At 37.4% G+C, this 27,983-nt stretch overlaps 1 protein-coding gene across 1 annotated transcript in view; it reads left to right on the forward strand.

The window, feature by feature from the left end:
* Positions 1–27,983, forward strand: part of ACAD11 (acyl-CoA dehydrogenase family member 11) — a 78,646-nt gene that overhangs the window by 7,438 nt on the left and 43,225 nt on the right. The window contains exons 2-11 of the mRNA XM_004419364.3: positions 4,606–4,705; positions 6,967–7,092; positions 7,689–7,850; positions 9,420–9,584; positions 15,636–15,777; positions 16,144–16,265; positions 18,295–18,401; positions 19,650–19,776; positions 26,450–26,527; positions 27,220–27,358. Of these exons, the coding sequence (XP_004419421.2) occupies positions 4,606–4,705; positions 6,967–7,092; positions 7,689–7,850; positions 9,420–9,584; positions 15,636–15,777; positions 16,144–16,265; positions 18,295–18,401; positions 19,650–19,776; positions 26,450–26,527; positions 27,220–27,358 (1,268 nt within the window). The remainder of the gene's footprint in view (positions 1–4,605; positions 4,706–6,966; positions 7,093–7,688; positions 7,851–9,419; positions 9,585–15,635; positions 15,778–16,143; positions 16,266–18,294; positions 18,402–19,649; positions 19,777–26,449; positions 26,528–27,219; positions 27,359–27,983) is intronic.

Raw genomic sequence — 27,983 nt, forward strand, 5'->3', positions numbered from 1 at the left:
GAGGCCTACAAAGGAAACAGGGTCCTCATGGAACATTCAGGTTTTAGTTAGAGTAAAGAGGTAAAGGGTCCATTCAGAGAGGAGATGGAAGGTCTGTGTGATTATCTATTGAAAGACAATGAGTTCCAGGGAGCACAGTGGAAAAGTGTCAGGAGTTAGGGGGTGGGGGTGGAGTGGGAGTACAAGACAAAATAGGGACTGTGCAGAGTCTTATGGGAGTAGAATGCAGTACACAAGTGGTGACATGGGAATCTGGGACTTCTTTTGTTGATGACATAAGCAGGGATAAAGAGCATAATGAGACCAATCGTGGTGCTGTGAGTGATGGGGAATAGGAAGGGGTAGGTGTTTGGGACTGAGGAGGGGCAGTTTTACACTAAGTGCTCTGGGCTCTTTTTTTTTTTTCCCCAAATGATGCCAATTTAAAAATAGCTTTGGGGGCCGGCCCCGTGGCGTAGCAGTTAAGTGCGTGCACTCCGCTGCTGGCGGCCCGGGTTCGGATCCCGAGCGCACACCAATACACCGCTTATCAGGCCATGCTGTGGCGGCATCCCATGTAAAGTAGAGGAAGATAGGCGCAGATGTTAGCCTAGGGCCAGTCTTCCTCAGCAAAAAGAGGAGGATTGGCATGGATGTTAACTCAGGGCTGATCTTCCTCACAAAAAAAAAAAAAAAGCTTTGTTCTCTGACATGAATAGCACTTTCCATTTATTTATCGTATGGATAAAGTGAACCTGTATTATCCTCTTTCCCTGTATATATTCAAGTATTCAAAATGTCTGGTACTATATTCAATAACAGCTCAAATATGATTTTTTAAAACTGTCACTGAACTGACTTCCTGCAAATTAGGGTCCTTCAAACTTCATGACTCTGTGGAATGTGCTATGTTGTGTTTTGGTCAGCCTGGTCTATTTCTGCAGTCATGGTTCCAGGAGAGGCACCTCCCAGGGAGCCCGCAGTAAAGCACCTAGCATGGTGCCTGCTTTCTGGTACACTATGACAATGGTGGGGTTTCAGACCCTCTCCAGCTCTTTCTCCTGATGTCAAATTCTTCCTTCTCAGTAGTCTGATTCTTGGCCAGCCGTTTGATGATTCCATTGCACTGTTAAGACTCTTCTGTTTGACTTCATCTTTGATTCTACTTTGACATGTCTCATCTACTGTGACCTTATTGTTGAATACATAGGATCAGAGCAAGTTCTTAGGAGCTATTTTGCGTCTCTGCTTCTCATCTCCAGCTTTGTACTTCTAAGCCGCTTGACCATATACTCAATGTTTTCTGTGCTCAAACACCATGACGTTAGTTTTTTAATCTTCTTCTCTTTTCTTGATTTCTTATCTACAGCAAATACATTTGAGATGCTATTGGCATCAATATCAAAAGTTACTTCAATTTGTGAAAATCCAAAGGGTACAGGAGGGATGCTTGTGAGTTCAAACTTGCCAAGCTGGTTGTTATCCTTTATCATTGCTTGCTCAATTTCATAAACCCGAATGAGCACACCAAGCTGATTGTCAGTGTATATAGTAAAGGCCTAAGTCTGCTTTGTATGAACTGTTGTTGTATTGCAGTTGATCAGAATAGTTGTGACTCCACCAGTGGTTTCAATACAAAGGGAAAGGAGTGATATTAAAGAGCAGGAAATCCTGAATATTTCCAGATTTATCTCTGGACAAGGGACAAGATGGCTGCTGACATAGCTGCAAACATAAGTAACACCTTTATCAGGATTGATGCTTTTTTTCAATTTCTTACTGTTGAAAAAATCCTGTGGAAATTTCTAAATTTCTGAAGCTTGGAGTTGCAGATAGAGCCACCCACTAGGATGATGTCATGGGTCTGAGATTTGTCTAGCATGATTTGAAGAAAGGGTTAAAAAACCTTTTCTCCTTCTCTGTAGACAAATTAATTAACTTTCTACCTCTGTGACTCTGGAAACTTGGTAAAGGTGGCATGTCAGCTGTGTTTCCAGGCAACATTACTTATAGTAAAAATAACATCTAAACTGCATCTGAACTGGCAGGACTGTAAATGAACTGTAAGTATCTAGTGGGATACTTTGGGCTTAGCTTTGGACTTCCCCAAATGTAGCGAGTTCTTACAACTGATCAAGTCCCTTGCTAGGCCCCTGGAAGCTGTGCCCAGAGGCTTGCTACTAGAGATAATGGCTCCTGTGGAGCCTGAGGCTTCCAAGCCAGGGGGGCACACATACTCACTCTCAATGAGATCACTGTGGTTCATTCCTGGGAACCTGAGCTGTCACCAATGGGACACAGAGGTCGTACAGTAGATCCTAGACTGCTGCATGGATTACTGTGGGGACTCCACTGAAGAAACTCACCTGATGCTGCCCTGCTGACATACTGTATTTCCTGTCTTCTATGTTTCTAAGCAAACCAATGCTGAGTGTGGCCTGTTAGGGTCGTATGAGATTAATTGTCTAGTCAAAGTCTTTTCCAACCAAGTAAGTGTTCCTAACAGCACACTTAAATGCAAAGATTCCGTCTTTGTTAGTCAAGGTTGGACACATCGAAAGTGCCAACTCTTTGGTTGTAGATCAACACATTTCTTTCAACACCAATGTCTTGTCCAAGTGCTAAACACTAGTTGTAACCATTGACTCATGGATGATTCTTATATTGATACCATCAGTGGGTTCCAGACTGTACGCAGGCCTGAAGCTTGGAGTGCTTAAATTTAGCCAGTACTATGTTCACAGTGTTGGTGATGATCTTCCCAAGGTGGGCTTCTGCATTTTTTTTTTTTTTGGTCTTTTTTAGAACCATAGTAGATACTTACTCAGAGGAGAAGCTTTTACTTTGATGGGGGAATTTTTTTGAGATAAAATTCATGTTACATAAAATTCCAAATTTTAACTATTTTAAAGTATACAATTTAGTGGTTTTTAGTATATGCAGAATGTTGTGCAATCATCACCACTAATTCCAGAACACTTCCATCACCCCAAAAAGAAGCTGTTACCTCCCAGTTCCCCCCCTCCTCCCATCCCCTAGCAGCCACTAATCTACTTTCTGTCACTATGGAGTTACATTCTGGACATTTCACAGAAATGGAATCATATAATATGTGGCCTTGTGTGGCTGGCTTTTTTCATTTAGCGTAATATTTTCAAAGTCCATCTCTGTTGTTTTCATTTAGCGTAATATTTTCAAAGTCCATCTCTGTTGTAGCATGCATGAGAACTTCATTCCTTTTATGGCTGAGTAATATTCCATTGTATGGCTATACCACATTTTGTTTATCGATTCATCTGTTGATGGGCATTTGGGTTGTTTCCACTGTTTGGCTCTTGTGACTAGTGCTGCTGTGAACATTCTTGTACAAGTCTTTGTGTGAACATGTTTTCATTTCTCTTGGGTGTGTACCTAGGAGTGGATTGCTGGGTCATATAGTAAGAGAAGTTTTCAATTTTATATTTCACCTGGGTCATTTACCATCATGAGGGCCAGCACTTCATATATGACTGCTTCACCAAAAATGCATACAATCAGACATTTGGCATCAAAAAAAAAATGTTTTTGTAAGGCTCATTGCAACTCGACTCTTTGGAGCATTGCGGATAAATTGTCCCATGTCAAGATAGACAACATAGCGTGAGGTGGTCCCATTTCCTGACCATTGGGAAGCATCTCCACTTTCCTGTGCTAAAAGGCACCCACACAAGATTAAATGGTGCCAAGATCAGAGCTCTTTGATATGATAGCTGAAGAGGATGGGTCTGGCTTGTAGGAGAAAGATGTAGACACTGGAGCTGCTGCTGCATTCAACCTGGATTTCTCTTGTTCTTTGCAGATGGAAGCTGGAGGCCTAAGGGGAAATTTCAAAAAAAAATTTTTTTCACCTTCCCCTATTACCTGTTACCTCAGGGACTGGTTCTTCTCTTTATTTAGTTTAAGGCCTCTCTTTCATGCCATTGAATTCTTTAAAAGTTGGTTAATTCTAAACTGTCTATATTGTAAATGAAGGTGTAGATTGAGTAGTTTTGGTAGCTGGAGTGTTTCGTTAGGCCATGTGAGAATTTCTGTTCACCTGGCAGGAAAAGCCAGTGCCCTGGTGTCTGTGAGTTACCAGGGCACTGCTGCACTTCCCTGGCCCAGATGTCCACTCTAGGACCTTGCTTATCAGAATTCCCTTTGTTGAAAGCTGTACATGAGTGTCAACCTTGGTGATACATATGGGGGTTATCTTTGCGACTGCAGATGAGGGAACACTAACCCAGCTGTTCCCACATGGTTTAATTAATTTTCTTACTGATCATCTACTGTCTCTTCTACTAGTCTTCTAGACTTAGATCTAGGCATTGTTCTAGGGGTACTTCTGATAAAACTCATGATTTGCAGACAAGGAGTGAAGTCCTCTCTTCTACCTGTGCGGGTTATAGATTCTCCAGCTGCCACTGTGTTGCCGTCTGCTCTATATCATCCAAAACTCGTGTTCTGAGCTGCTGGTAGCACCCCTTTTGGCTTTACAGCATTGAAATAGATTTATTTTTATTTTGTGTTTCTTCTGACATTTCAGTAGGATTTGGAGAAGAAGGAAAATTTATCTTTGTAATTGACTTTTTCCCCACCCTTATCTAGATCAGGACAGTCCAATCCAACCTTTTATCTCCAGAAGGGCTTTCAAGCATATGTACTCAGAAAAAAACCACCTGGCTCACTTCTTCCTAGAGCCCATAAGGTATGGTATAGAATGCAATGATAAATTCTTTGTTGACAAATAAATGCATTTTATACACACAAAAATAATTGCTTTTAATGGTCATCTCATGATTATTAAATAATAGAAAATGCATTTTATTTCTTAGATAAAAATTTCACTTGTATCGTATCCCCCCTTTTTGTTTTTAAAAAGAATTCGAGGTTGAAATCTAAGGCTATCTTGAGGCTGTTAATCTTGAACAACACTCAGTCTTGTGGATGTGATTCCTTCCTGTACAATTGGCTAGAAATACAGTCATGCAGTGAATATTTTCAGTGCTACTCATTTACAGATGTTTTGTACTTTGGTTATATATTTAAATTATGTTTTAGGGCCGGCCCTGTGGCTTGGTGGTTAAGTGCGCATGCTGCGATGCTGGTGGCCCGGGTTCGGATCCCGGGTGCGCATCAAGGCACCGCTTCTCCGTTCATCCTGAGGCCGAGTCCCACATACAGCAACTAGAAGGATGTGCAGCTACGACATACAACTATCCACTGGGGCTTTGGGGGGAAAAAATAAAATAAATAAAATCTTAAAAAAAATAAAATAAAAAATAAATAAATAAATTATGTTTTAAAAAGCATGTTATTATATCTTATAACAATACCTACTCACTGAATTATTTTAATATATTTGCTATAAAAATCCTCTGATCTTTTGAAGATAAAAAGAAATATTTGAATAATAATATTATAGTAGTCTCTAAAAATTAGACCTGGTGAGAATTATAAAGATTTTTCTTAAAAATTGAGTCTGTCTGTTTTCAGAAAACAGATATTATCTATGGATTTCTGGAGAAGCGAACAGGAGAGGGCAGAAATCAAAGTCCTGTAGAACAATAAAAGCACTATGCATATTTAGGGTATTATTATAATCACATATAACTGGTGCTTCCCAGGCCCAGCTGACTGAAGAAGGGCCGTTAAGGGGTGGGCTTAATATCGCAGTAATGGAAAATGCAGATTCTGACTCTCTTGGCCGCATATCATATTCCCAGAAACGTAAAGTAACTTGGATGCCTAAGACCAAAAAAGTTGGGTAACTTTTATTAAACCTCAACGTGGCAGGGCTGAAAGGAGACTCCCCACTTGTGCCTAGAGATTTATGCCCCAATAAACATTGTCTCTCTTCTTGTAAGCTCCTACCAGAAGACATCAGGACGTAGCATAATGCTCTCATCCCAAGGATCTGAAGTACTTTGTTTCAACTCCCTTCATTTTTCCCATCTACACTGAAAAAAGCAGTGTTCCCACACTGCCATCCACTCTGTGACTCCTTAACCCTTTTGTCCCTACCGCCACCACACCCCCATTTCCCAGCGCCGGGGTGGTTTATAGACACCTCTTCTATAGCCATTGGTGCTTCTCTCACCTTGGTCCTGGGTTTAGTCACATCCCTGCTCTAGTTATTGCAGCAGTTGCTGCTTTATCCCTGCTGTCGAAGTGAGCTGCCTTGTTTCTTCTCCTTAGAAGTGATCAGTCACCACTCCTGAGTCTGGAGCAAGGGGACTTTGCATGCAGATGACGTGCAAAGCATCACAGCTTTGCTGTAAGCTGTGTCCTTGGGTTCTGAGTGATAAGCCCATATATCTGTCCTGTTTGAGGAGGCCCTTCTCACTGTCTTTTTTGGGCTCCTGCTTCAGTGCCAGCTTGCTTCTCATTGCCTCCTTTCCCATAGTTATCTTGAGCTCCACAGTAGCCCCAGGTACCAGGAAGGATCCTTGCCTTGCAAACAAGTACTTCCATTGATCTCCAGAAGGAGTGGGTGCTTTTCCCTTCTACCAGCACCCACTGGCCTCCCCCAGCACCCTGTAGCTAACTGTGCCCAGAGCATTAAAATAGAGACTTGCCTGAGCCCCCTTGGGAGACACGAGAGAGAAAGAGAGAGAGAGAGAGATAGAGTGAGCAAGAGTGAGCCAGTGAGCAGGGAACTGCTGAGAACAAAGAGATGTTTTATGATGATATCTGTGAAATATTGTGGTCAGGAAATGTTGCCTTCGTATTACCAGAGCCAGGATTAAGCCCCATGCATGTGCCTATCCTTTTAGCCTAATTAAATGATCATTTTTAGTGCTGGCCTGATTTATAATTGTAATAATTGCACTAAGACTACTTTTAAGGAAACTTTTACCCTTTGTATTGTTTATACTTGTTAAAATTGACTTCTAGCCTTAATTTTAGCTCACAAGTAGTATTAAATTTCTGTGTTTCTGATTGTTAATAGTCCATCATCCTATGTAGGTTGGTAGAGAATTTAAAGTCCAGAAAGCTTTGTTTTCAGTTGGATTCCCTGTTCCCAAGCCTCTATTGTTCTGCAGTGATGCTTCTGTCATTGGAACAGAATTTTACATAATGGAGCATGTGCAGGTAAATTAATACTTAATCTTACTTTGTTGTTGCTTTTATTTTTAATTATGAAATTAGATGTTAATAAATTATAGTTTATTAGTCAACATTTTAGGTAATTAGTTTGTTTTACAAGGACTTAATTTGAGCACACACAATGTGGAAGGGATGAAATAAACTGGGAACAAATTTAGTAATTCGGGCGTATTGACTTATTCTTAAATTTTCCTCTAGGTGTCAGTAAAGAGCTATATGTAATGGCAATAACCAAACCGCCCAGACGGTAGGGGGGGAAAAACTACTCCAAATAGAAAATCAGTCCGTTAAGAACGATCAATTCAAAGCCTTTAAACTTTTTTTTAATGTAACTTGAGAGTAGTTTTTGTCCTTTAAGTTCATTTTGGCATATCCTTGTATTTTCCCTTTAGTGTATATACTCTTACATTAAACGTGTCACAAATGAATGTTTTTTTAGCATATTCTGCCAAAAATTGGTTTTGGTTGCAAAACTATTACTCTGATACTTTTTGTAGGCAATAGGGGAGGTTGACATAGCAAAGAATTGGGATGAAAGGATTTATTTTGTCTTAAATTGTCTGTTGTAATTGTTTCCATAGGGTAGAATCTTTCGTGATTTCACAGTTCCTGGAGTTAGCCCCGCAGAACGCTCAGCCATATACGTGGCCATGGTAGAAACCTTGGCTCGGTTACATTCCTTGAATATACAGTCATTGCAGCTGGAAGGATATGGCAGAGGTGCTGGGTACTGCAAAAGACAGGTACTGCTTCCACATGAAGAGCTCCTTGTCTCATGTTCTTGGAAATAATACACATTAATCAAAATAAAGACCTATTATTTTATACTTTTCTGAAACTTGACTATGACTAATATCAGCCTTCAGATCGACTTGTTTTAAGCATAAAATAATTTTATATTTTTAGGTCAGGTTTTTTTCAGCAGAAGCTTCTGTAACTGACAGCATGTTCATGAATGCAAATTTAAAGCTGTTGCAGCCCCTTCACTTAATTTACCAATATATTTTCTGTATAATTTTACCTTTTAAATTAGGTTAACAGATAAATTTATTAAGCATGACCATGTGTTTGATACATGCTGGGTACTGTGTTAAATATCAAGAAAATAGAAATAAGTTTTTTCCCTAAAGGAACTTACTGTCATTTTTTGAGAGACCTACATGAAGCTCATTTACATGAAACTTGAAAATGGTACAAAGGAGTATGTAATCTAGTAGTAAATTGTTGGGTACTCATCATGAGAGCGGTTCCATTGAGAGGGTAGATGTCAGTATGCCCTTGCTTAGGTGGGAAAAGCTTCCTGGGAGAGATATGTCTTACACTGTGTATTTAAGGAAGGATAAAATCTAGAGTGATAGGGAAGAGATGGTGAGCATTCCAAATCAGACGAACAGGAAGACCAGATATGTACAGAGCGGTTTCCCTTTGTACGTATGCCCCTTTGAGGAGGCTGAGGATAGAGAGAAGAGAACTGAGGTTTAGAGAGTACTCACTATATGCCAGGTCCCATGCTAGGAGTTGTGAACCTACTGTTTTTTAATCTTTGTAACAACTCTAAGACATAGGTATGATTACTCCCATTTTGCAAATGGGGAAACTGAGGCTTACAGGTACCAAGTAATCACGAATAAGTGGCTTAGACATAATTTAAACCCAGGTCTGTATGATTCAAAAGATGAAGGTCTTTAGTGCACTAAACTGGACAGAGATACCTTGTGGAGTGGGGAGAGAGATATAAGCAGATAAATAATATGTTCTCACTTGATGGAGGACTTGGAGAATAGGTCGATTTGTTTGCATTCAATTCTAAGAACAATAAAAAGTCTTTGCACCCCTCATACCTGTAATATATTTAGAAGATTCTATGGGTAATAAGAAAAGGTATTAAAATTAAAAGTAAAAATCTCCCTTCTTCTTCTAGCCCGTATTTTCCCTTTTTCAGGGATTACTTGTTTCTCGTGACCCTTCCAGAAATTTTCTGTGCCTATTTATTTGTGTATATGTGCATGTGTGCACATGAGTGATATCTGATGTGCATTCTTTTTTTTTTCATCCACAATAGTTGCCAGATAAAGACTAGAACCCAACATCTCTTGATTCCTAGGACAGTATTTTTTTTTCCTAGTAAAAATCTAGGTAAGTAAAATGGAACTAGATGGAAGGGACTTAACTGTTTAAATTTATAGGCATTTGTCTTGAGCATTTAGGAATAAAATAAATTTGATATAATTGAATTCTGTTTTAATTTTAGAATTGCTGGATCTTACATTCCATTTTCAGCTCTGTCGTTTTTCTTATTGACGTATCTTTAGGTATCCACCTGGACAGAGCACTATCAAGCCACAGCTCATCAGGACATCCCTGCCATGAGCCAGCTATCTGACTGGCTGATGAAAAATTTGCCAGATAATGACAATGAAGAAAATTTGATTCATGGAGATTTCAAACTAGATAACATAGTTTTCCACCCTAAAGAGGTACTGTGAGCCATGTTTACAACTAACTGAGTAGGTCTGATTTGGGACACAAGTACTAAGTAGAAGTTCCCCCCAGAGTGCTGAAGGAGCCCGACCCATCCCCACTCTTCCCCTACAGTCAGGACTATCTTCATCACTCAAAACTTTGAGAAATGAGTCCTGCAGATTTTCTGGTATAGGTAGCTGCCTACCCTTAAGGCTGGGTCTAATCCTGAGTGATATCTGATTTGCTGCTTAAAAAGGATTTGGGGATTTACATGCATGTTGCTGTTTTCTTCAAAGAAGTTTTTCATCTACTAAAAATATTTAGCATATCAGTATTCCTGCCCTATCTTCTGGCTCATTTTCATTTCTTTTTCCTATCTCATAAAGAACTTTTTATTTGATAATTATAAGCTCGGAAAGGACAGAATTCCAAAAGCCTCTTTTGAGGCTTCAAAAGAATTGTATGAGATTAATGTAACCTTGCTCTGTGTAAATGTACACAGTGTAATCTTTATAAAGAGTACAAATAAATCAAAACTATAACCCTCCTCCACTGAGCACAGACAATGAGGCCTAGGAGGAGTATGCTAGGAACGAGGAAGCTACTTCAGTTCTCCTCTCATGACCTGTTTGCTGTTGGGCAAGACACTGGCCCTTAGTATTCTGACATTAATGTGAAAGATTGACAGTTTCCTGAATCCTACTTCTTAGAGGAGGTTTTTCTGGGTTCATTAGTTCTCTCAGAATGCTAAGATGTTTTAGGGCAGGAAGAGCTGCTCTAAATTCATGTGCTAGGCTTCTGGGTTTCATGTTCTTTTCGTATAGGAAGAGGACAGGAGGAAATACCATTATGAATTTCATTGCTGTTATAATTCAAAGTAGTACTATATCAATTGAAAGTTGAAATATAATATAAACACATATGAGCACATTCACCAGCAAGAAAATATTTCATAGAAAAGTCAATTTGGATATTAAAATTATGTGTATATAATTATATACATCTGTGTGTAATTTTGTTAATGGCACTGATGAATTCTGAATTCTAACTTGGTGAAATATAGAGTAGGAAAATTAAAGAATGCTTGTTTATAACCTGGAAAAATTGTAAAAGCTTATACCTTAAAACAGCAGCATCTGGCCTGTATTTGATCTATATCATTTAATTCATTAATATTTTAGGAGCCTATCTTTGAATAAGTCAGAGTCCTCTTTGTGTTCTGTAACTATAGTACTTTTCTCTTCATTACTTAAGCAAGGAAGGAAAAATTCAGACCTAGATCTCCTGAATTGTTTGTCTACCAAGATGTTTAAATTTTAGGATTAGTCATAATATGCTGAAAGTAATGGCAAACTACACTAAGTAACAAATACTTATTCCCTTTTTATATTTAATCTCATATTAGAAAACCATTTCTTACAGGATTAAAGTTGCCAAATGGGTATCATCTTCCTTTATTATTATTTTTGTGTGTGTGTGAGGAAGATCAGCCCTGAGCTAACATCCATGCCAATCCTCCTCTTTGTGCTGAGGAAGACTGGCCCTGAGCTAACATCCGTGCTGATCTTCCTCCACTTTATGTGGGACGCGGCCACAGCATGGCTTGACAAGCGGTGTGTGGGTGTGTGCCCGGGATCCGAACCCGGGCCACCAGCAGCAGAGCGTGCACACTTAACCGCTATGCCATGGGGCCGGCCCCCTCATCTTCCTTTAGACAAGCAGAATATTCAATAGTTGGGGAGAGACATTTTTTGAAAAAGAAACAACTGCTAGAAGCATAGCTTTAAACTGTTTAGCTGCAGTACTAATTTGTTACATATATCATTATCTTTTAATGTTGTAGGGTTATATAGTAGCTAGTAAAATTTCTTCTAGTTTACACCCAGTAATCTCATAATTATTAGTTAAATCAAATTTAATCAATTTCTGCCTCCCATAAATACTGTAGCTAATTTTTTATGGAAGTAACATGTGGTTGGCAAAGCACAAGTCAACTAGCATTTATTCATTACCAGCTATGTGCTCTGAAACATGGGATTGGAAAGAAAATACAGTTCTTAATGAGCTCAAAATACAGATGGAGAGAAAAGATACTCAGGTAACAGCAGAGAACAATATATACCCAGGTGCTAAAGTATATCATACAAAGTGCACTGCAAGAGCAGTCAGAGGGAAAGATACCCACTGTGGACTGGCAGTAAGAGCTATGAAACTTTAGAATTTAATTTTAGTCAATAGTTTATCAGGCCAGCTCCGTGGCACAGTGGTTAAGTGCGCACGCTCCGCTGCTGGCGACCCGGGTTCCGATCCCAGCGTGCACCGACACACCGCTCATTGGGCCACGCTGTGGCGGCGTCCCACATAAAGTAGAGGAAGATGGGCAAGGAGGTTAGCTCAGGGGCAGTCTTCCTCAGCAAAAAGAGGAGGATTGGCATGGATCTTAGCTCAGGGCTGATCTTCCTCACAAAAAAATAAAATAAAATAGTTTATCTTTTCCACTTTATTTTTAAAATTTCATAAGTAAATAGGAAATTAGACTATATTTCTTTTTTCATGAAGGCACTCCACAAATTGGAAAATCAGTCCTGGATTATAGCAAGTTGAATATGTGCACGTATCTGCTCACCTGTGTGTATCCCTAGGGATATAATTTAAAGCTTTTTATTTTTCCTTTTTTTTTTTAAAGATTTTATTTTTATTTTTATTTTTCCCCCCAAAGCCCCAGTAGATAGTTGTATGTCATAGCTGCACATCCTTCTAGTTGCTGTATGTGGGACGCGGCCTCAGCATGGCTGGAGAAGCGGTGCGATGGTGCGCACCTGGGATCCGAACCCCAGGCCGCCAGCAGCGGAGCGCACGCACTTAACCGCTAAGCCACGGGCCGGCCCTTTTTATTTTTCCTTTGAGGGTAAGGGTTGTGTCTTTAATTTTTTCTTACCTTTGCTTCTAGAGTATGTATAGAAGATGCTTAATAAATGAGGACTACTAGCCTAAGAGCACCTTTAAAGCAGTGACTGTATCTTATTCATTTATGTAGCAGGTGGTTACATGTTTCTGAATGAATCTATGTTGAAAGACTTGATTTTAGTTAATCACTAAGTAACTATTTCCATCTCACATATTTGTACTTAATTTTTATTTTCTAGCAGTGTGACCTTAAAGCAAATTATTTAGCCCCTCTCTGTGCCTCAGTTTTTAACTTTTTATTTTGAAATAATTATGGACTCAAAAGAAGTTGTAAAAATAGTACAGAGGGGTCCTGTGTACCCATCGCCCGGATTCCCCAAATGGATCTCACACGGTTATAGTATATTATCAAAGCCAGGAAATTGACATTGTGTGCCTTTTAAATTGAGGGGAAAAAAATACCACAATCTCAGGGTTGCTGGGAAGCTCAAATGAAGTAATTGCTATGGAGCAACTAGCGGGTACCTGGCACAGCTGTGGTCAACTTATTTCAATTCTCTTCTTCTTTTCCCCTCTGTTTTTCTGTTTTACTTTTCTAAGACTGCCTATCAAGCTCTATTCTTCAGAAAAATATTAAGGTAAAAGTAAATCTTTCATAATATGTACTAAAACTTAAACAGTGGTTGTAGGGGATGGAATTATAGGAGATTTATAAGTTGTAGATTTCTGTAATATTTGAGGTTTTATTGTTTTTTCCCCAAACAACAGCATATTTTATTTTTGTCATCAGAAAACACAGCAACTAATAAAGAAAACAAAAACGGTTTTAAATGATAAACCTCCTGGGAATGTGTGTGGTAAGCCAGTAAAGGCTTACTAAAGGGTAGGGCAGAACAAAAGCGTAGGACTCAGTCTCGCAGTCCCTCGTTATTTACCAGTTGCTTATGTGTAAAGTATTTGAAGCATGTTTGAGCAAGTATTTTGGTGGTGTAACATGCTCACTGCGGTGTCTAAAAGAAATTCAGTTTTCCTGGAAAATATTGTTAATTTTCTAAATATAAATCTTACCCATCTGGCAAAGTTTAATGTGCGTATTGCCATTTCAACTTGAAAGACACGTATATTTAATTGGAAACAGATAAACCCATACATATTTCATCTACGTTCATTAATTAGTAGTCAGATGTATTTCAGATAACAAATATATGTACACTGGTTCTTCTGAAGTTACCTGCCTCCAACCTTTTACATATTATGAAGAAAAAAATGATTTGATATGCAAAACAAAACATATTTTTATGGCTTTTTCTTTTTAATTTCCCCCATTGTCTCTAAAATGTCAGTGTAGTTATAAAAGCATAGTTATAAAATTTAATTTTATTGCTAGAAAAGACATAAGGATTGGGTTTTTTCAACCTTTTTACTTTACAGATATTCTTTAAATACTCTTTAGTAAATGCTCTTTGGTGGTAAAGCTAGGTTTTGAACTCAGGCCTATAGACTCCCAGTGCTGTATAATTCCTTTTACACTGGACTGCTTCTCATCTCCACTGGGACTAGACAACATCAGTGTTGTAGAAATGAAACCTCTTGGCTTTGACCACACCTTCTTTACCTTCTACTTATTTCTTTTACGTCCCTCCCCTGAGATGCTGCCAATTTGATTGCTCTTACTTTAGAGCCTATGAACCCTTCATGACTTCATCTGGCTTCTTATCCTGCCTGGCCTATGTAGGCATGATTAATCATTTCAAAAACTACCTTCTTTATTATCAATTGAATTAATGACTTTTTGACTGTGGATGTATGAAAGAAATATAAGCGTTATCAAGTTTCCGGACGTCAGATTACTTATTCCAGAATCTGCTCACCTCTTGACTTTACACAATCTCCAACCCTGATTAGGTCATCATATTTTTGCTGCAGAATAAAGTCATGAAAAAAGTCAGGTTAACTGAGTTTGGGACGTATTTATGCTGCATAATTTCATCTAGGCTGTAACTTCATCTCTTCGTAAAATCTGTGACTTTTTTTTAAAGTGGTTTTTTCAAATCTTTTCCATTCCTCTCAAACTCTCAAGTTGCTTCTCTCATCTGGACTCCCACTCTCAGCAGATGGTCTTGCCTTCTACTTGACTCATTTTTGTCCTGTTAGTCACTTTTCTAAATGAGCTCTGCTGTTTTATCTGGCTTGGATAATATTGTTTAGATTATTGCTGCAGCCTCCTCACTGGCCCCCCTACAGTCTACTCAGAACATAACAGCCAGAGTGACTCTCTTAAAACACAAATCCTATCATGTCACTCCTCTGTACAGGACCCTCCAGTGGAGATTCCCCTCCCTCTGCCCCATCCCTCCTGCCTCAGTCCCTCAAAGTAAGCACAGCCATTGCTATCAGTTTGGTGTGTATCCTTTCAACGTTGAGTATTCATTTATAACCTTTTTATTTAAACAAAAATAGGATCATATTATACATATTATTCTGTAAATTGCTTTTTCCCCTCATATTTACAGTTGAATGTCCTATGTTCTTAGCATAAAGGTACATATTCCCTTGATACATATTGTTACAAAGTAAAACGAGGAAAGCTTTCTGTTTTATTGGTTCCAAATTACGTGACTGTTTTATCACGTTGCTATATAATGGTGGATTTTGTATTCATAAAACAAACAGTATCTTTTATAACAATTATATTTTTGTATCTACAGCATGAAATAGCTTACTTAAAAAATTACTATTGCCAGAAGGGTGTGATAAAATTCATCACCAGAGCAAACTCTTAACTATACGTGGCATAGCATAGATGCTTAAATTATGAGTGAGTAATTATTAGAATTTCTTCTTTACCACAGTTACTCCAAGTTGAGATGTTTTAACTGCTTTTGCTTCCACTCATTAGTAGAGATATTAGGCTATGTAAAGTAAAATGCAGGAGAAATGATGGCCAGTAATAGAACCAGAGGACTTGGCTCTACACAATCAAGGTTAATTAGTTATTTGATAAATGAGATATGGCCCTATGGATAAACACTGCAAACTATGGCCTCAGATTTGTTTTTGATAGAAAATATGATTTTGAATGTATTCTATTTCATTTATTTCCTTGTTTTAGTTTTCATGGATTTAATATGTTAAAACCTTTTTATTTTTAATTGCAGTCTCGAGTTATAGCTGTACTGGATTGGGAGCTTTCAACCATTGGTCATCCTTTGACAGATTTAGCTCATCTCTCCCTGTTCTGCTTTTGGCCAAGGAGAGTTCCATTTATAAATCAAATTTCTAATTTGCAGGAAAACATAGGTATGAAAACATAATGTTGCCTAAATTGCTACTAATATAAAATTATCTTTATTATTCTTCATAATTAAAAAATAGGATTATATTGTAATGTTAGATAAATAGCTTTTATTTCTTTCTTCAAATGTTTCTAAATCATTTTAGTCTTTATTGATTTTTCTAAATGTAGCATTCCACTTTTAGTAATTTGTGACAAAATGTAGTCCTTTGTATATAATGTTCTTTTGGAAATCAACGTTTAGAACATGTTTTGTTCTGTGGATAAATGGTTATTATATTCAGTTTTATATACATATGCAATGTTATGACATTTTGAAATATTCACCGTGACATTTTTATTAAAGTTTATAGTATGTTCTGTTTTTATAGGGGTACCATCAATGGAGGAACTAATTTCAATATATTGCCGCTGCAGGGGAATTAATTCTATTCTCCCTAACTGGAATTTCTTTCTTGCCCTTTCATATTTTAAAATGGCTGGAATAGCACAGGTAATTAATTGTTTTTAACATGTGTTTCACCATTATTTATTAATGTCTATCAACAGTATTTTCTGGTCTTCAGGGGTTTTGTATTTTTTATCCTTAGATCATTTTGCTTTTCATAATGACAAATACCAGATGTGAGTAAAAGATAAATCTAGAATTTACAGAATAGGAATTTGGCAAAGGAAAAAGTTTAGTAACAAAATATATTATCAGTTTTTGGTATAATGGAGTTAAAAGATGGAGGAAGAGAGAGAGAAAGACATAATGACAAAGAGAAAAACATGTGAAGATTGATTATTTCCTGAATATCCAATGTAAGAAAGAGCTAAAATCTTTTGATGATGTCTGCTTCAGACTACAAAACCACTTATTAACGAGAGCTGATGATGAGGAAAGAATTATCTTTGTATTTCCCAAAGCCTAGCACACTACCTAGTATATAGTAGTCTCTTAATACGTATTTTTGAGTGAATAAGTGAGTAAAATTTTCCATTTTCTATTAATATCGTATTTATGTGATTAATTTTGAGAGGAAACTGAGCATAAATTCAGATTTATTTAATTACAGTTTAATCTAAACAAATGCATTCTCCATTATACTAGTTCAGTTTCCATGTACTTTGAATCTCAGGGGTTTAGTTAAGAAATTGAGATGCTTCATCAGTGGCAAGGGGCTAGGGCTGGAGGAAGAAGAGGTAAATAAGAGATTTCAGAAACGAAAAAGAATGGGAGGGGCTGGCCCGGTGGCACAGCGGTTAAGTTCACACGTTCTGCTTCGGCGGCCCGGGGTTCACTGGTTCGGATCCTGGGTGTGGACCTGCTCACTGCTCATCAAGCTGTGCTGAGGCGGTGTCCCACATAGAGCAACTAGAAGGATGTACAGCTGTGACATACAAATATCTACTGGGGCTTTGGGGAGAAAGAAGGAGGAAGATTGGCAACAGATGTTAGCTCAGGGCCAATCTTCCTCAAAACAAAAAAAAGCAAAAAGCAAACAAAAAAATGGACATTTCTAAAAAAAAAAAAGAAAAAAGAATGGGAGAAGAAGGATTAAAGAAAATTATGGTTATTTTTCCTTGTCCTCAGAGTTCATGCTATCCACGAACAACTGAAATGTCTTCTAGGAAATAGTTCTGTTACATTTCATCCTGTAGTTTAGAATCATGTTGTTAATCATGTTGATTGGATGGGTTTCTCAAAATAAGGTTTATGGTATGCTTCTATATCTGTCGGTTTCCACACGTCAGATACCAAATAGGCTTTGAATTTAAAATGGATTTTCATTTCAAATAAAAGTTTGACAAGTGTTATGATTGAAATTAGTATGTTTGTCATAAACTATATAGTAGTAGCCTTAAAGATGATCATAAAGATTCCATTCTAACGCAAAATATGAAATTAGAAACGATGGAAAGCCTGTTACAGTGCTTTATTATATAAAGAAATAAACTAATGAAATTCAGCTGATTATGTTTTGGGGCGAGGCAAGGGAGAGAAGAGTGTAGTATGTTGGAAGCACAGAACATGGAGAATTAATAAGGAAAAAGTGATTCGTATTCAATCAACACTGTTCAAAGGAGACAGTTTCACCCAAACTAGGGGTCCAAAAAATGAGATAAAATATTCTTAGAGGTCGTCTCCTTGCCTTCTCTTTGGTTTTATAGTTTTTTATTTTGTTTTGCTTTCTTTAGATTTTTCTCCCACTGTGAAGAGAGAGCAGTGATCTTTAGAGGTGTTATCACTTGCCAGTATGGTATCTTTGGTAACTGCTGAGCTCAATTTCAAGTTTGGTTTGATTCCCAGTTACAATTCTGTTAGGATGAGAGTGTGTTAACCAGATGGTACAAGCATAACTCTTTACTTTGGGGGATATAATTATCCCTGCATGTAAATTAATAGAATTGATAGTCTAATTTACATCTTGGTACCTTGTGAGTTCAGTTTTCTCACACAGCTGGAAAACTGGGAAGACTGGATGGCTGAACAACAGTTTTCAATGAATTTTAATTGCTCCATGTTAATTTACTTATAGGGAGTATATAGTAGATATCTTCTGGGAAATAATGCATCTGAGGATAGCTTTCGGTTTGCCAGTATTGTGCAACCTCTGGCAGAAACTGGATTACAACTCTCAAAAAGGTAAGCAAAATGGATTCCTTGGCTAACTCAAATTAGAGCCTTTATTACGTATGTGAAGGTTATTAACTTTAGGGGAATAGGGATTGTTTTTATTGCTTACACCAGGACTGCGGCTGCCAATCCGAGTAGTTTTTTTGGTAAATCTCTTGTATGCCTGAAAATTAATTGACTTCAAATATAAAGAAAATGCCCATATTCATGATTAAAAGTATTTTTTCCCAACTTGAGTGTATAAACTTTTAAGGATATAGATAAAACTCTCAAATGTTTCCTTCTAATATTTATTTACATATACCTATTTAAAATTATGTATATGATTTATTAAATTTAGAAATATTGCTCTCTTCCACCATCACATTTCATGAAATTCTATTCAGATATTTCCTAAGCACCTTTGAAATCCATGTCTCCATCAGTGGAGCACTTTTTGAGGTATCTAATGCCCTTTGCCAATGGCATTCCCCTCTAAGTGGTATGACGTATAGCTGAATGTGTGGATGATGCTGTCCCTGGAAATTCTGCCCAAGCCCAAGTACCCAAGGCATAGCATTAGGACAGTTGTGTTTTACGATTCACCTTATAGATGGATATTTGTGATCTTGGCAACGTAACAACCGACTCTGTTGCTCTTCATAATGATCTTTAAAGGTCTTGTTGATAATGACATCCAGCTGTTGTATTTGTGAGGCATATACCAAGAGTAATTATTAGATTTATGTTCAATTTTTTTTTTTTATAATTTTATTTGTTTATTTACTTTGCCACCAAAGCCGCAGTGGATAGTTGTATGTCATAGCTACACATCCTTCTAGTTGCTGTATGTGGGACGCGGCCTCAGCATGGCCAGAGAATCGGCGTGTTGGTGCGCGCCTGGGATCCGAACCTGGGCCGCCAGCAGCGGAGTGCGCGCACTCAACCGCTAAGCCACGGGGCCGGCTCTATGTTCAATTTCTTTGCTGCCTCTTTTAGAGATTCTGACAGATGACTTCAATAAAGATTCAAAACTACCACTGATTGAGGTCATGCCAGGCTTATGCATTCCCCAAATAGTGCTTTAAGCAGTAAAGTTTAATGTTCAAAATAAAGTGATTCTGCATTCACCCCATAATATAAAAGACTTAAAAAATTCAAAAATATGGCAACTCTTTCTGAGGGATATTTTTGGGGAGCTAGCAAAGACTTCACATTATATTCAGAAATATGTAAAGAATGATTTTGGACATCTTTGTAACTTTCTTTTTCATAAAGAACTTTCAGTACTCCACTACCACAGACTGATGCTACTGGACAGATGTTTGGACAGACAAGGACAGGCCAGGAAGTTCTCACTAGGGTGAAGCGTTTCATGAAACAACACATCTTTCCAGCAGAGAAGGTATTGTATAAACAAACAGACTGTGTTTATGCTCGAGGACGATTGATGCATACTTCTGTCGTGTCTGCTTCTAGGAGGAGCATGGTATCATAGCTTTGAAGTCAATCCTTACCTAGATGCCCCTCCTCACCTTAGCACTGAACTGCTACAGAACCTGATCCTGAAAAATTCCAGGGTTCTAAAATATGCCAAGGCAATGCCACAGGTAAATCTGTGGAATGAAAATTAAGGTAAATGGAATTAACTGTTTGCAAGATTGAGATCCTACATATATTAGAGTAAAACACTGCTTTGGGGGCCTTTTCTGAAGGCAATGACTTTTAGCTTTTTTGTGTGTTTGTGGGCTCCTGAAAATTAAGAAAACTGTAGACTAAACAAGATAGACATACCCAGAAAATTTTGCATATCATTTCAAGCTGTTCACAGAGGCAATCACCTCTCTCCACACAAGCTACTATTTTAAGGTGTTAAGTTTCAGTAAGTTTACTGAGGGTAGAGAAGTAACATGGTACATTTATTCATTCAGTTAACAAATAATTATTGGGCGTCTAATAATGAATTGGGCACTTGGAAGCCACTGAAAATAAAATAACAAGACAGACAGGGCTTACGCTCCTACAGAGCTTATACTTCAGCACTAAAGAAAGACGTAGAATAAGGAATGACAAATGCTGTGAAGAAAAGATAAAAGCCGTTATGAAAATATATGAGACAGGTGGGGTGTGTGTGTGTGTGTGTGTGTGCATGCGTAGAACACTGGTGTAGAAATTGTAAGAGTTTGATTCTAGTCCATTCCCGCCACAAGTTGGGTGGTCTCGGGCAAATAACTTGATCTCTCAGAGCCTCAGTTTCTTCATCTACAATGGGAATAGGTGTGACTAGATATACAGTAAATCCCCATTGAAACCTTCCATGATTCTGAGAGGTCTAGAGCTAGACTGGCAAAATCAAATAGGAAACTGAAAAAGACCAAGTTCTTTCAACAAAAATGTTCAAAGTTGATATGTATTTATAGGTGGTTAGTGTTGTTGCTGGAATTATATGAATAATTGTCATATTTTTAGTAAAGATCTGACGTGAGATACCCTTTTCTCACAGAAGGGGATATAGTTTTTTTTAAAGAAAGTACTACTTAAATATGAGGAAATTCTTTCTAAAATAGTCGCCTCTTATTTGTGTTCAGTGATTAAGGTATCACTTTGGAGACTTTCTGCTTTAGTTTGTATATGTACAATATAGAGTTTTAAAATTCTGAACTTTTGGGTGTTAAAGAGAAAATGCAGCACTTTTGGTTCAATATGGCAGACTGAATTTGGCATTTACCTCCTTTCTCTCAAATAAAATTCCACTGAATTAACAATAAAGACATTTTTTAAAAATGGAATAAATTGGTAAAAGCACGAAAACAGGAGGGGGACATATCAGAAGACTAAAGGTTTTGATAAGAGAATGGAAATTGGATTTGGAAAGCAGAATGGATCATACCAAAGAATAAACCTTAACAGAGGAAGCCACATCCCAAAAGAATTTTGAAGTAAGAGAAGGCTGTAGAATAGGTGGTAACATTTTTTTTTTTTTTTCTTACAATGTAGTCCCCTTACATTGGCTGGTATGGGGAGCAAGAGTGAGAAGGGGAAAAGAAATCAGATGTTTGATGGAAGAATGAACCTGTAGGTGGGCTGCTTGGGTAGGTCTCTAACACTCCTGGGTAGCAGTGGTGTTTGCCCCAGACGGAAGGCTTCAAGAGTATCTTAAAAAGCAAATGATCTGTTTCAAAGAAGCCAGGGCTTCAACATGAGGGTTAGTGCTCTAGAGTAGAGTCCTCCAGTTTTTGGCTTTTTTTTTTTCTGGCGAGTGGTTTGATGTAGACCCCAGCTTGCCTGTCAGCCTGCCTGATTCCTACCTGTTCCCCCTAAAATGAAGCCTATCTGTTGACAGCTAGCTTGCAACCAGCCCGTTATTCAAAGGAGAGGCCAGAACTGGCAGAGGAAACCAAGCAGTCTTGCTCTTTCATTCATAAATGTGAATGGCAATCAAGGGAAACATGCAGCACGAAAGAGAAGTATCACAAGTTGGATTGTGATACATCTGCTGAACTTAATATCATACAGCTATTAAAATATTTACAAAGAATTTGCACGAGAAGAAAATGCTTTATGATAAATAAAAAAGCAGTCTATAGTTTTTTTTTGTTTTGTTTTGTTTTTTGCTGAGGAAGACTGGCCCTGAGCTAACATCCGTGCCCATCTTCCTCCACTTTATGTGGGATGCCGCCACAGCATGGCCTGACAAGCGGTGCGTCGGTGCGCGCCCGGGATCCGAACCTGGGCCGCCAGCAGCGGAACGCGCGCACTTAACTGCTACGCCACAGTGCCAGCCCCCAGTCTATAGTTTTAAAGGGAAGATTGTAAATATTTTGTGGGGCAAGGAAGCCACAATCATTTTGTCTTTGCATATCTTTCAAATCTGGACTATATCCACATCTAATACTATGAGCTTTTTCTTCCTTTAAAAACTTGTACCAACATCTATAAAAATGTTTTATCCTGGGGGCCAGCCTGGTGGCGTAGTGGTTAAGTTTGAGCACTCCACTTGGGCGGCCCAGGGTTCACAGGTTCGAACCCTGGGCGCACACCTACGCACCACTTATCGAACCATGCTGTGGCAGGTGTCCCACATAAAGCAGAGGAAGATGGGTACGGATGTTAGCCAAGGGCCAATCTTCCTCAGCAAAAAAAAAAAAAAAATGTTTTCTCCTGTAGAATGATTCTGAACAATACTAGTCTGTGTCTGTGAAACATACACATTTGAAATGATATTTGGAGAAATATCCAGATATTTGGAGAAGTAATTAGCTTTTTCAAAATGGGAAACTAAAACATTCCTGTCTAGAAAACAAGATTGTATCATATAATATACCAACATTTTAATAGTATGTATCTTTAGCTAGTAAGACTCTTGATGACATTTTCTTAGTACTTTTACATATTTTTCCAATTTTCTATAATGGGAAAAAATAAGCTTCATTTAAACTATTCTAATGACCTTTATAGACTCCTTGGATATCGTAAAGTGAGAACATAAGAACCCATTATCTAGGAAAATGTTAAAAGATAATTCTTCCTATTTAAAATGGATAAGGAGAGCCAGCCCTAATGGCCTAGTGGTTAAAGTTTGGCGTGCTCCACTTCAGCGGCCTGGCTTCACTTCCCGGGTGCAGAACCACACCATTCGTCTGTCAGTAGCAATGCTCTCGCAGCGGCTCACATAGAAGAACTAGAAGGACTTGCAACTAGAATATACAATATACAATGTACTGGGGCTTTGGGGAGGAAAATAAAAGAGAGAGGAAGATTGGCAACAGATGTTAGCTCAGGGTGAATCTTTCCCAGCAAAAAAAAAAAGAAGCTTATATATATTAAAAAGAAAAAAATAAGTAAATAAAATGGATAAGGAGTCCTAAAAATAGCACGTAAAACAGGAACTAGCAACGTGATAAATTATCGACAAGATACTTCTAACATAGTGATAACATTAGTCACATTTTCCTACTGAATCTAATAATGTACTAGCGAAGACCTGTTACTTCTTTCTTTCTAACAGACTTAAGTTTAAAGTGAAAAACATATTATGTTGCAAAATTATTTGTAGGCTCAGATTTAAGATTCTGAACCAACATACTCCAAAGCAGTATCTCAATCAGTGAATGAGGAAGTTAGATGTTAACTGTTGGGAGAACTGATCAGGCACCAAGTGTATTTTCTGCTTTTTTCTTTCACCAATAAACTCTTTCATACTTTAAGAACTAAAGAAAGCTTCTTTGTAGTGAGGTATTTTAATTCTGACTCCTGCCATACCACAAATAGATTTTGCAAATCTCTAAATGGATAGATTTTAGAACAGGAAGTTATTAATTAATACACGTTTTTAAATAATTATATAAACACTGGCATAATTTCATTTCTTAGAACCATAGTATCAAAGAGAGGTAGTCAGAGATGAGGACTTTGTAAATATATTGCATAATATATTTCTTATCAAACACAATAGCATTGACTCTTTCCATGGCAATATAAAGGACGGAAATAATAAACAACCCTAAACAAGAAATCTTCCATTTAACTGACTTCCTGACAGGAATAACAAGTGCTGTTTATTGTGGTGCCTTTGAAAGAGCTGTCCTTTGTCTTCTTGAAGTTTTCACTAAATATAGCAGTACGCTAGCTAGCCTAGCCGTACTCAATAAAAGGAACATTTTAGTATATTACTTATATTCCTATAAATTGGTGGAACAATTTTAGAAAATAATTTTGTAATATAGAGTCTTGACAATGTTCATAGCCTTTAATCCACTAATTCTACTAACCTAAGTGTAGAAAAAGATAATAGATACAGAGATGCTATGGTAGCAAAATATTGGAGAATGCCAGTATAGTCCAATATTTTAGTTCATCTTGATTCTTTTAGTTGCACAATTAAAGATTATTGTTTTATATGGCTAGTTTTTAATTTAGATTTACCCATGTATTTATCATTTTATTTATTTACCGTTCCTTCTTGCAACGCAGATGTTTCTTCTAGGATCCAGTTCCTTTAATGAGAACCTGCTAGTAAACTTTTCTTTCATCTTTCTTTTTTCCTTTCCCTTTTTTTTGCTTGGGAGAGGGAAGTAATGATTCCTATTCATAGTCTCTCTCTCTCTCTCTCTGTTTCTTTCTTTCTAATGCCTTTATTTTGCCCTGATTCTTGAAAGATAATTTTATTGGATATAGAATTCCAGATTGACAATTATTTTCTCTCAGCAATTGAAGATATTATCCTCCTGATTTCTGGCTTCATTCGTTGCTCTGGGAAGTCAGCTCTCAATCTTAATTATTTAATTATCAGTAGTCTGTCTTTTTTCTCTCCTCTTTCTCCTTTTAAGAGTTTTTTTTTTCTCTTTGATGTTCTGCAGTTTACTGTGGTCTGGCATCATTGTGCTTTCTGAATTTGAGGATTGGTGTCTTTTATCAGTTGTAAAAACTTCTTCATATAATTTTTTCCAATATTTCCTCTCTCCTCATTCTCTTCATCTAGGGCTCCAATTAGACTTATGTGAAAACTTCTCTCTGTATCCATCACATCCCTTAACCACTCATATTTTCCTTCTGTTGAATTTCTGTGCTTCCTTCAAGAAAGGAGTAATTTCTTCAGATCTTTCTTCCAATTTATTTTTTATTCAGCTGTATCTAATTTACTTTTCAACCATCCATAGAGTAGTAGTTCGCAAAATTTAGTGTGTGTCAGAGTTGCCTAGAGAGCTAGTCAAGAATACAGAAGCCCCAGGCTCACTGAAGTAGGATAGGGCATGGGCCCTTGTGAAAATATTTACCAAGTTCCCCAAGTGATTCCAATACCCACCAAATTTTGAGAACCACTGCCATTGAGTTTTCAAGTTTAATTACTATGGTTTCTCTTTTCCTCAAGTTTGCATTCAGTTCTTTTTCAAATTTGTCTGGCCAATTTTGATAATCCTTTGTCATAGTTTTTAGTTCCTTCCTTTATTCTTCAAATCTATTGGACGCAAATATTTTATATTCTGTACTGATGATTGCTCTATCGATAGTCTTTGGGGAGTGTGATTCTGTTTTGTTGAACTATTGTTTTTGCGATTCTGTTTGCTGCTAATGGTGCCTTGTTTGCTTGGGTGCTTAATAACTTTTCATTCTGAACTCATGTTCTTTGAAATGGCATTTTATCTTCTGGGATTATTTAAGACTTTTGTTTGAAGCTCTTTCCTCCAGAGAGGATTGGCTTTTGCTTCTCCCAGGTGTTTACAGGCACTGTCACTAGGAACACTGTAAAATTCATTTTTAGCTTGAAATTTTAGGCCCCCACTGGTCTGTGAATTCACATCCCAAACTTGGGTGAAGACAGGCTTCAGGTTAGAAATGTTTCTTTTTTCTATTCCAGCGATATATTGCCTGTATTCCCATGGTCTAGCTCTGAGGGGCGGGTTTTTGCTTTGTTTTCTATTTTCTTCACTTAGGTTTTACCCGTGAGGCATCCTGGCTTTGGTGGAGGGAAGAGCTGATGTCTGATCCTCCCTCTTGCCCTGTTTGGGGCATTTGGCTTTGCCTCCTGACCCCTGCCTATGTGGCCCATTAAAAACCAGGGCCCCAGCTGACATGGATCAGCCCGTGTCCCCCAGACAAACTTGGCTCCAGTGCTCGGTCACACCTGAAGAGTCAGGCTTTTTTATTCTTGGCTTTCTGAGGAATTTCCTTATTTTCCTTCTAGCACAGCTATGCATTACTAAATGTAGTTTTTAAATGATTTTTTAATTAAAAAAAATTTTTTTTAATATTTACTGACATTTTTTGTTGTACTACCCTGGATGGGATTTCTGTGACCATCCAGTGTGCCATATTGCAGAAAATGAAACACTCAAATCTTGGTTTAAGATTTTGGAAGTCTCTTATCTAATATCAAGACAGCATAAGTTTATGAGCAGCAAACCTCTAGAATTTTTTATACTTCTGTGTCTGGTTTTAGAAAGAAATATTACCGATTTAATAGTAGCTGAGAAAGCTTCTTTGCCTAAGTATGTTTACTTTGGATATTAGCAGCTTATGGCAGTATTTATTTTGTTTTAACTTTAGCTAATGAACTTTTTTCTTTTTATTACTTTAAGGAGGTAATTGAGTTCTTTGTTCAAAATGAAAATTCTGTGGACAAGTGGAGAAAACCTTTAGTGATTGATAAACTCAAGGTAAGAAAAATAAGAAAACCTTTAACATTGGAAAATTTATATGCAGGTGTTTTTTGAGACCTTAGTTTGTTGTTGCTGTTGTTGTAGATGTGGAGGATAATTATATCAATAATAACTCTTTAAAAAAGAAAGTTAAAAATAGAATCTGTAATATACAAATTAGGTTACATAGTATTTTTTATATGGTATGGGATGAAAACAGCCTCTTACAGCTGTTCAAAGAAAAAAATACGATCAACACTACTCATTGCCATCTGTCACTTAATTGAGACTGAAGTCAAGGCAGAGCATTTGTCCCTCATGAGCTTAATCCAGATTTCATGTTTTCAAATCCTAACAGCAACACATGTTAGAAATTGAAATGCACAACATAGTATATTTGGCATAATTATACTCAAATGTGGGGGATTGTGTAATAGCTATGATTCAGTAAGAAGTACTCAAGTAAGCAAATTTAGTTTTTCAGCCAAATTAAGGAAGCTTGGAGGAAAAGTCATTTCTTTAACAGTTAAGAAACTGTTAATGTATAATGAATTAATAACTACTTGGTTTTGCACACTGTAGGATACAAAGAAATAACTTCATAAATGTTTTTAAATTTCAAAAAGCATAAATACCAGTATCTTTTAAAAATAAACTATTTTAGGTCATGGTAGTTTATGATCACTCTGTCACATTGATCACCTTGACAGGAAATGGCCAAAGCAGAAGGCCTCTGGAACTTATTTCTGCCAGCTGTAAGCGGTCTCAGTCAAGTGGACTATGCCTTGATTGCTGAAGAAACAGGAAAATGCTTTTTTGCTCCAGATGTCTTTAACTGCCAAGCACCAGGTAACTACATTATTTAAAAACTGATCTTTCTCGGATATTTTGAGCAGTTTAAAATTTCTCTATTTTATGACAAGAAAGTTTTTCTACACAAAGTCCTTGATTTATCAATTTGTTACTTTTTTTTACTTTGATTTAAATCTAAAAAAGTGGATCTAAAGTTTTTATTGTATTGTTCTTTGTTAAGCATCATTACATTAAGAGTATTAGTGAATAGAAGTTGCCACCAAAGGGATTGGCAATACAAGGATTCCAGTTTCCTGGTTGGGTATTGGATGTTTCTGTGGTTAGTTAGGATGGATAGCAATTTCCAAATCTTTTGGGTAGCCTCACTGTCTCTCCATTTATTCACCAATTTTTATCGATTACCTACTATACGCCAAGCACTGTTTTAGGTCCTTGGGATATATCAAGGAATAAAATAGACAAAGATTCCTGCTCTCACGGAGCCTACATTCTAGTGGAGGGAGATAAAAGTAAACAATAAATATAATAAATAAGTAAATTATTTAGTAAGTTTGAAGATGAAAAGTGTTTTGGAAAAAAAAACAGGGTAGAGGAGCTCTGGAATGCTGAGGGACAAGGATGTGGATTACAATTTAAAATGGAATTTTAGGCCAGGATAGGC

Source organism: Ceratotherium simum, chromosome 5, assembly GCF_057802395.1.
Source record: "Ceratotherium simum simum isolate JZ-2026a chromosome 5, ASM5780239v1, whole genome shotgun sequence".
In the NCBI taxonomy this organism is placed as follows: domain Eukaryota; kingdom Metazoa; phylum Chordata; class Mammalia; order Perissodactyla; family Rhinocerotidae; genus Ceratotherium; species Ceratotherium simum.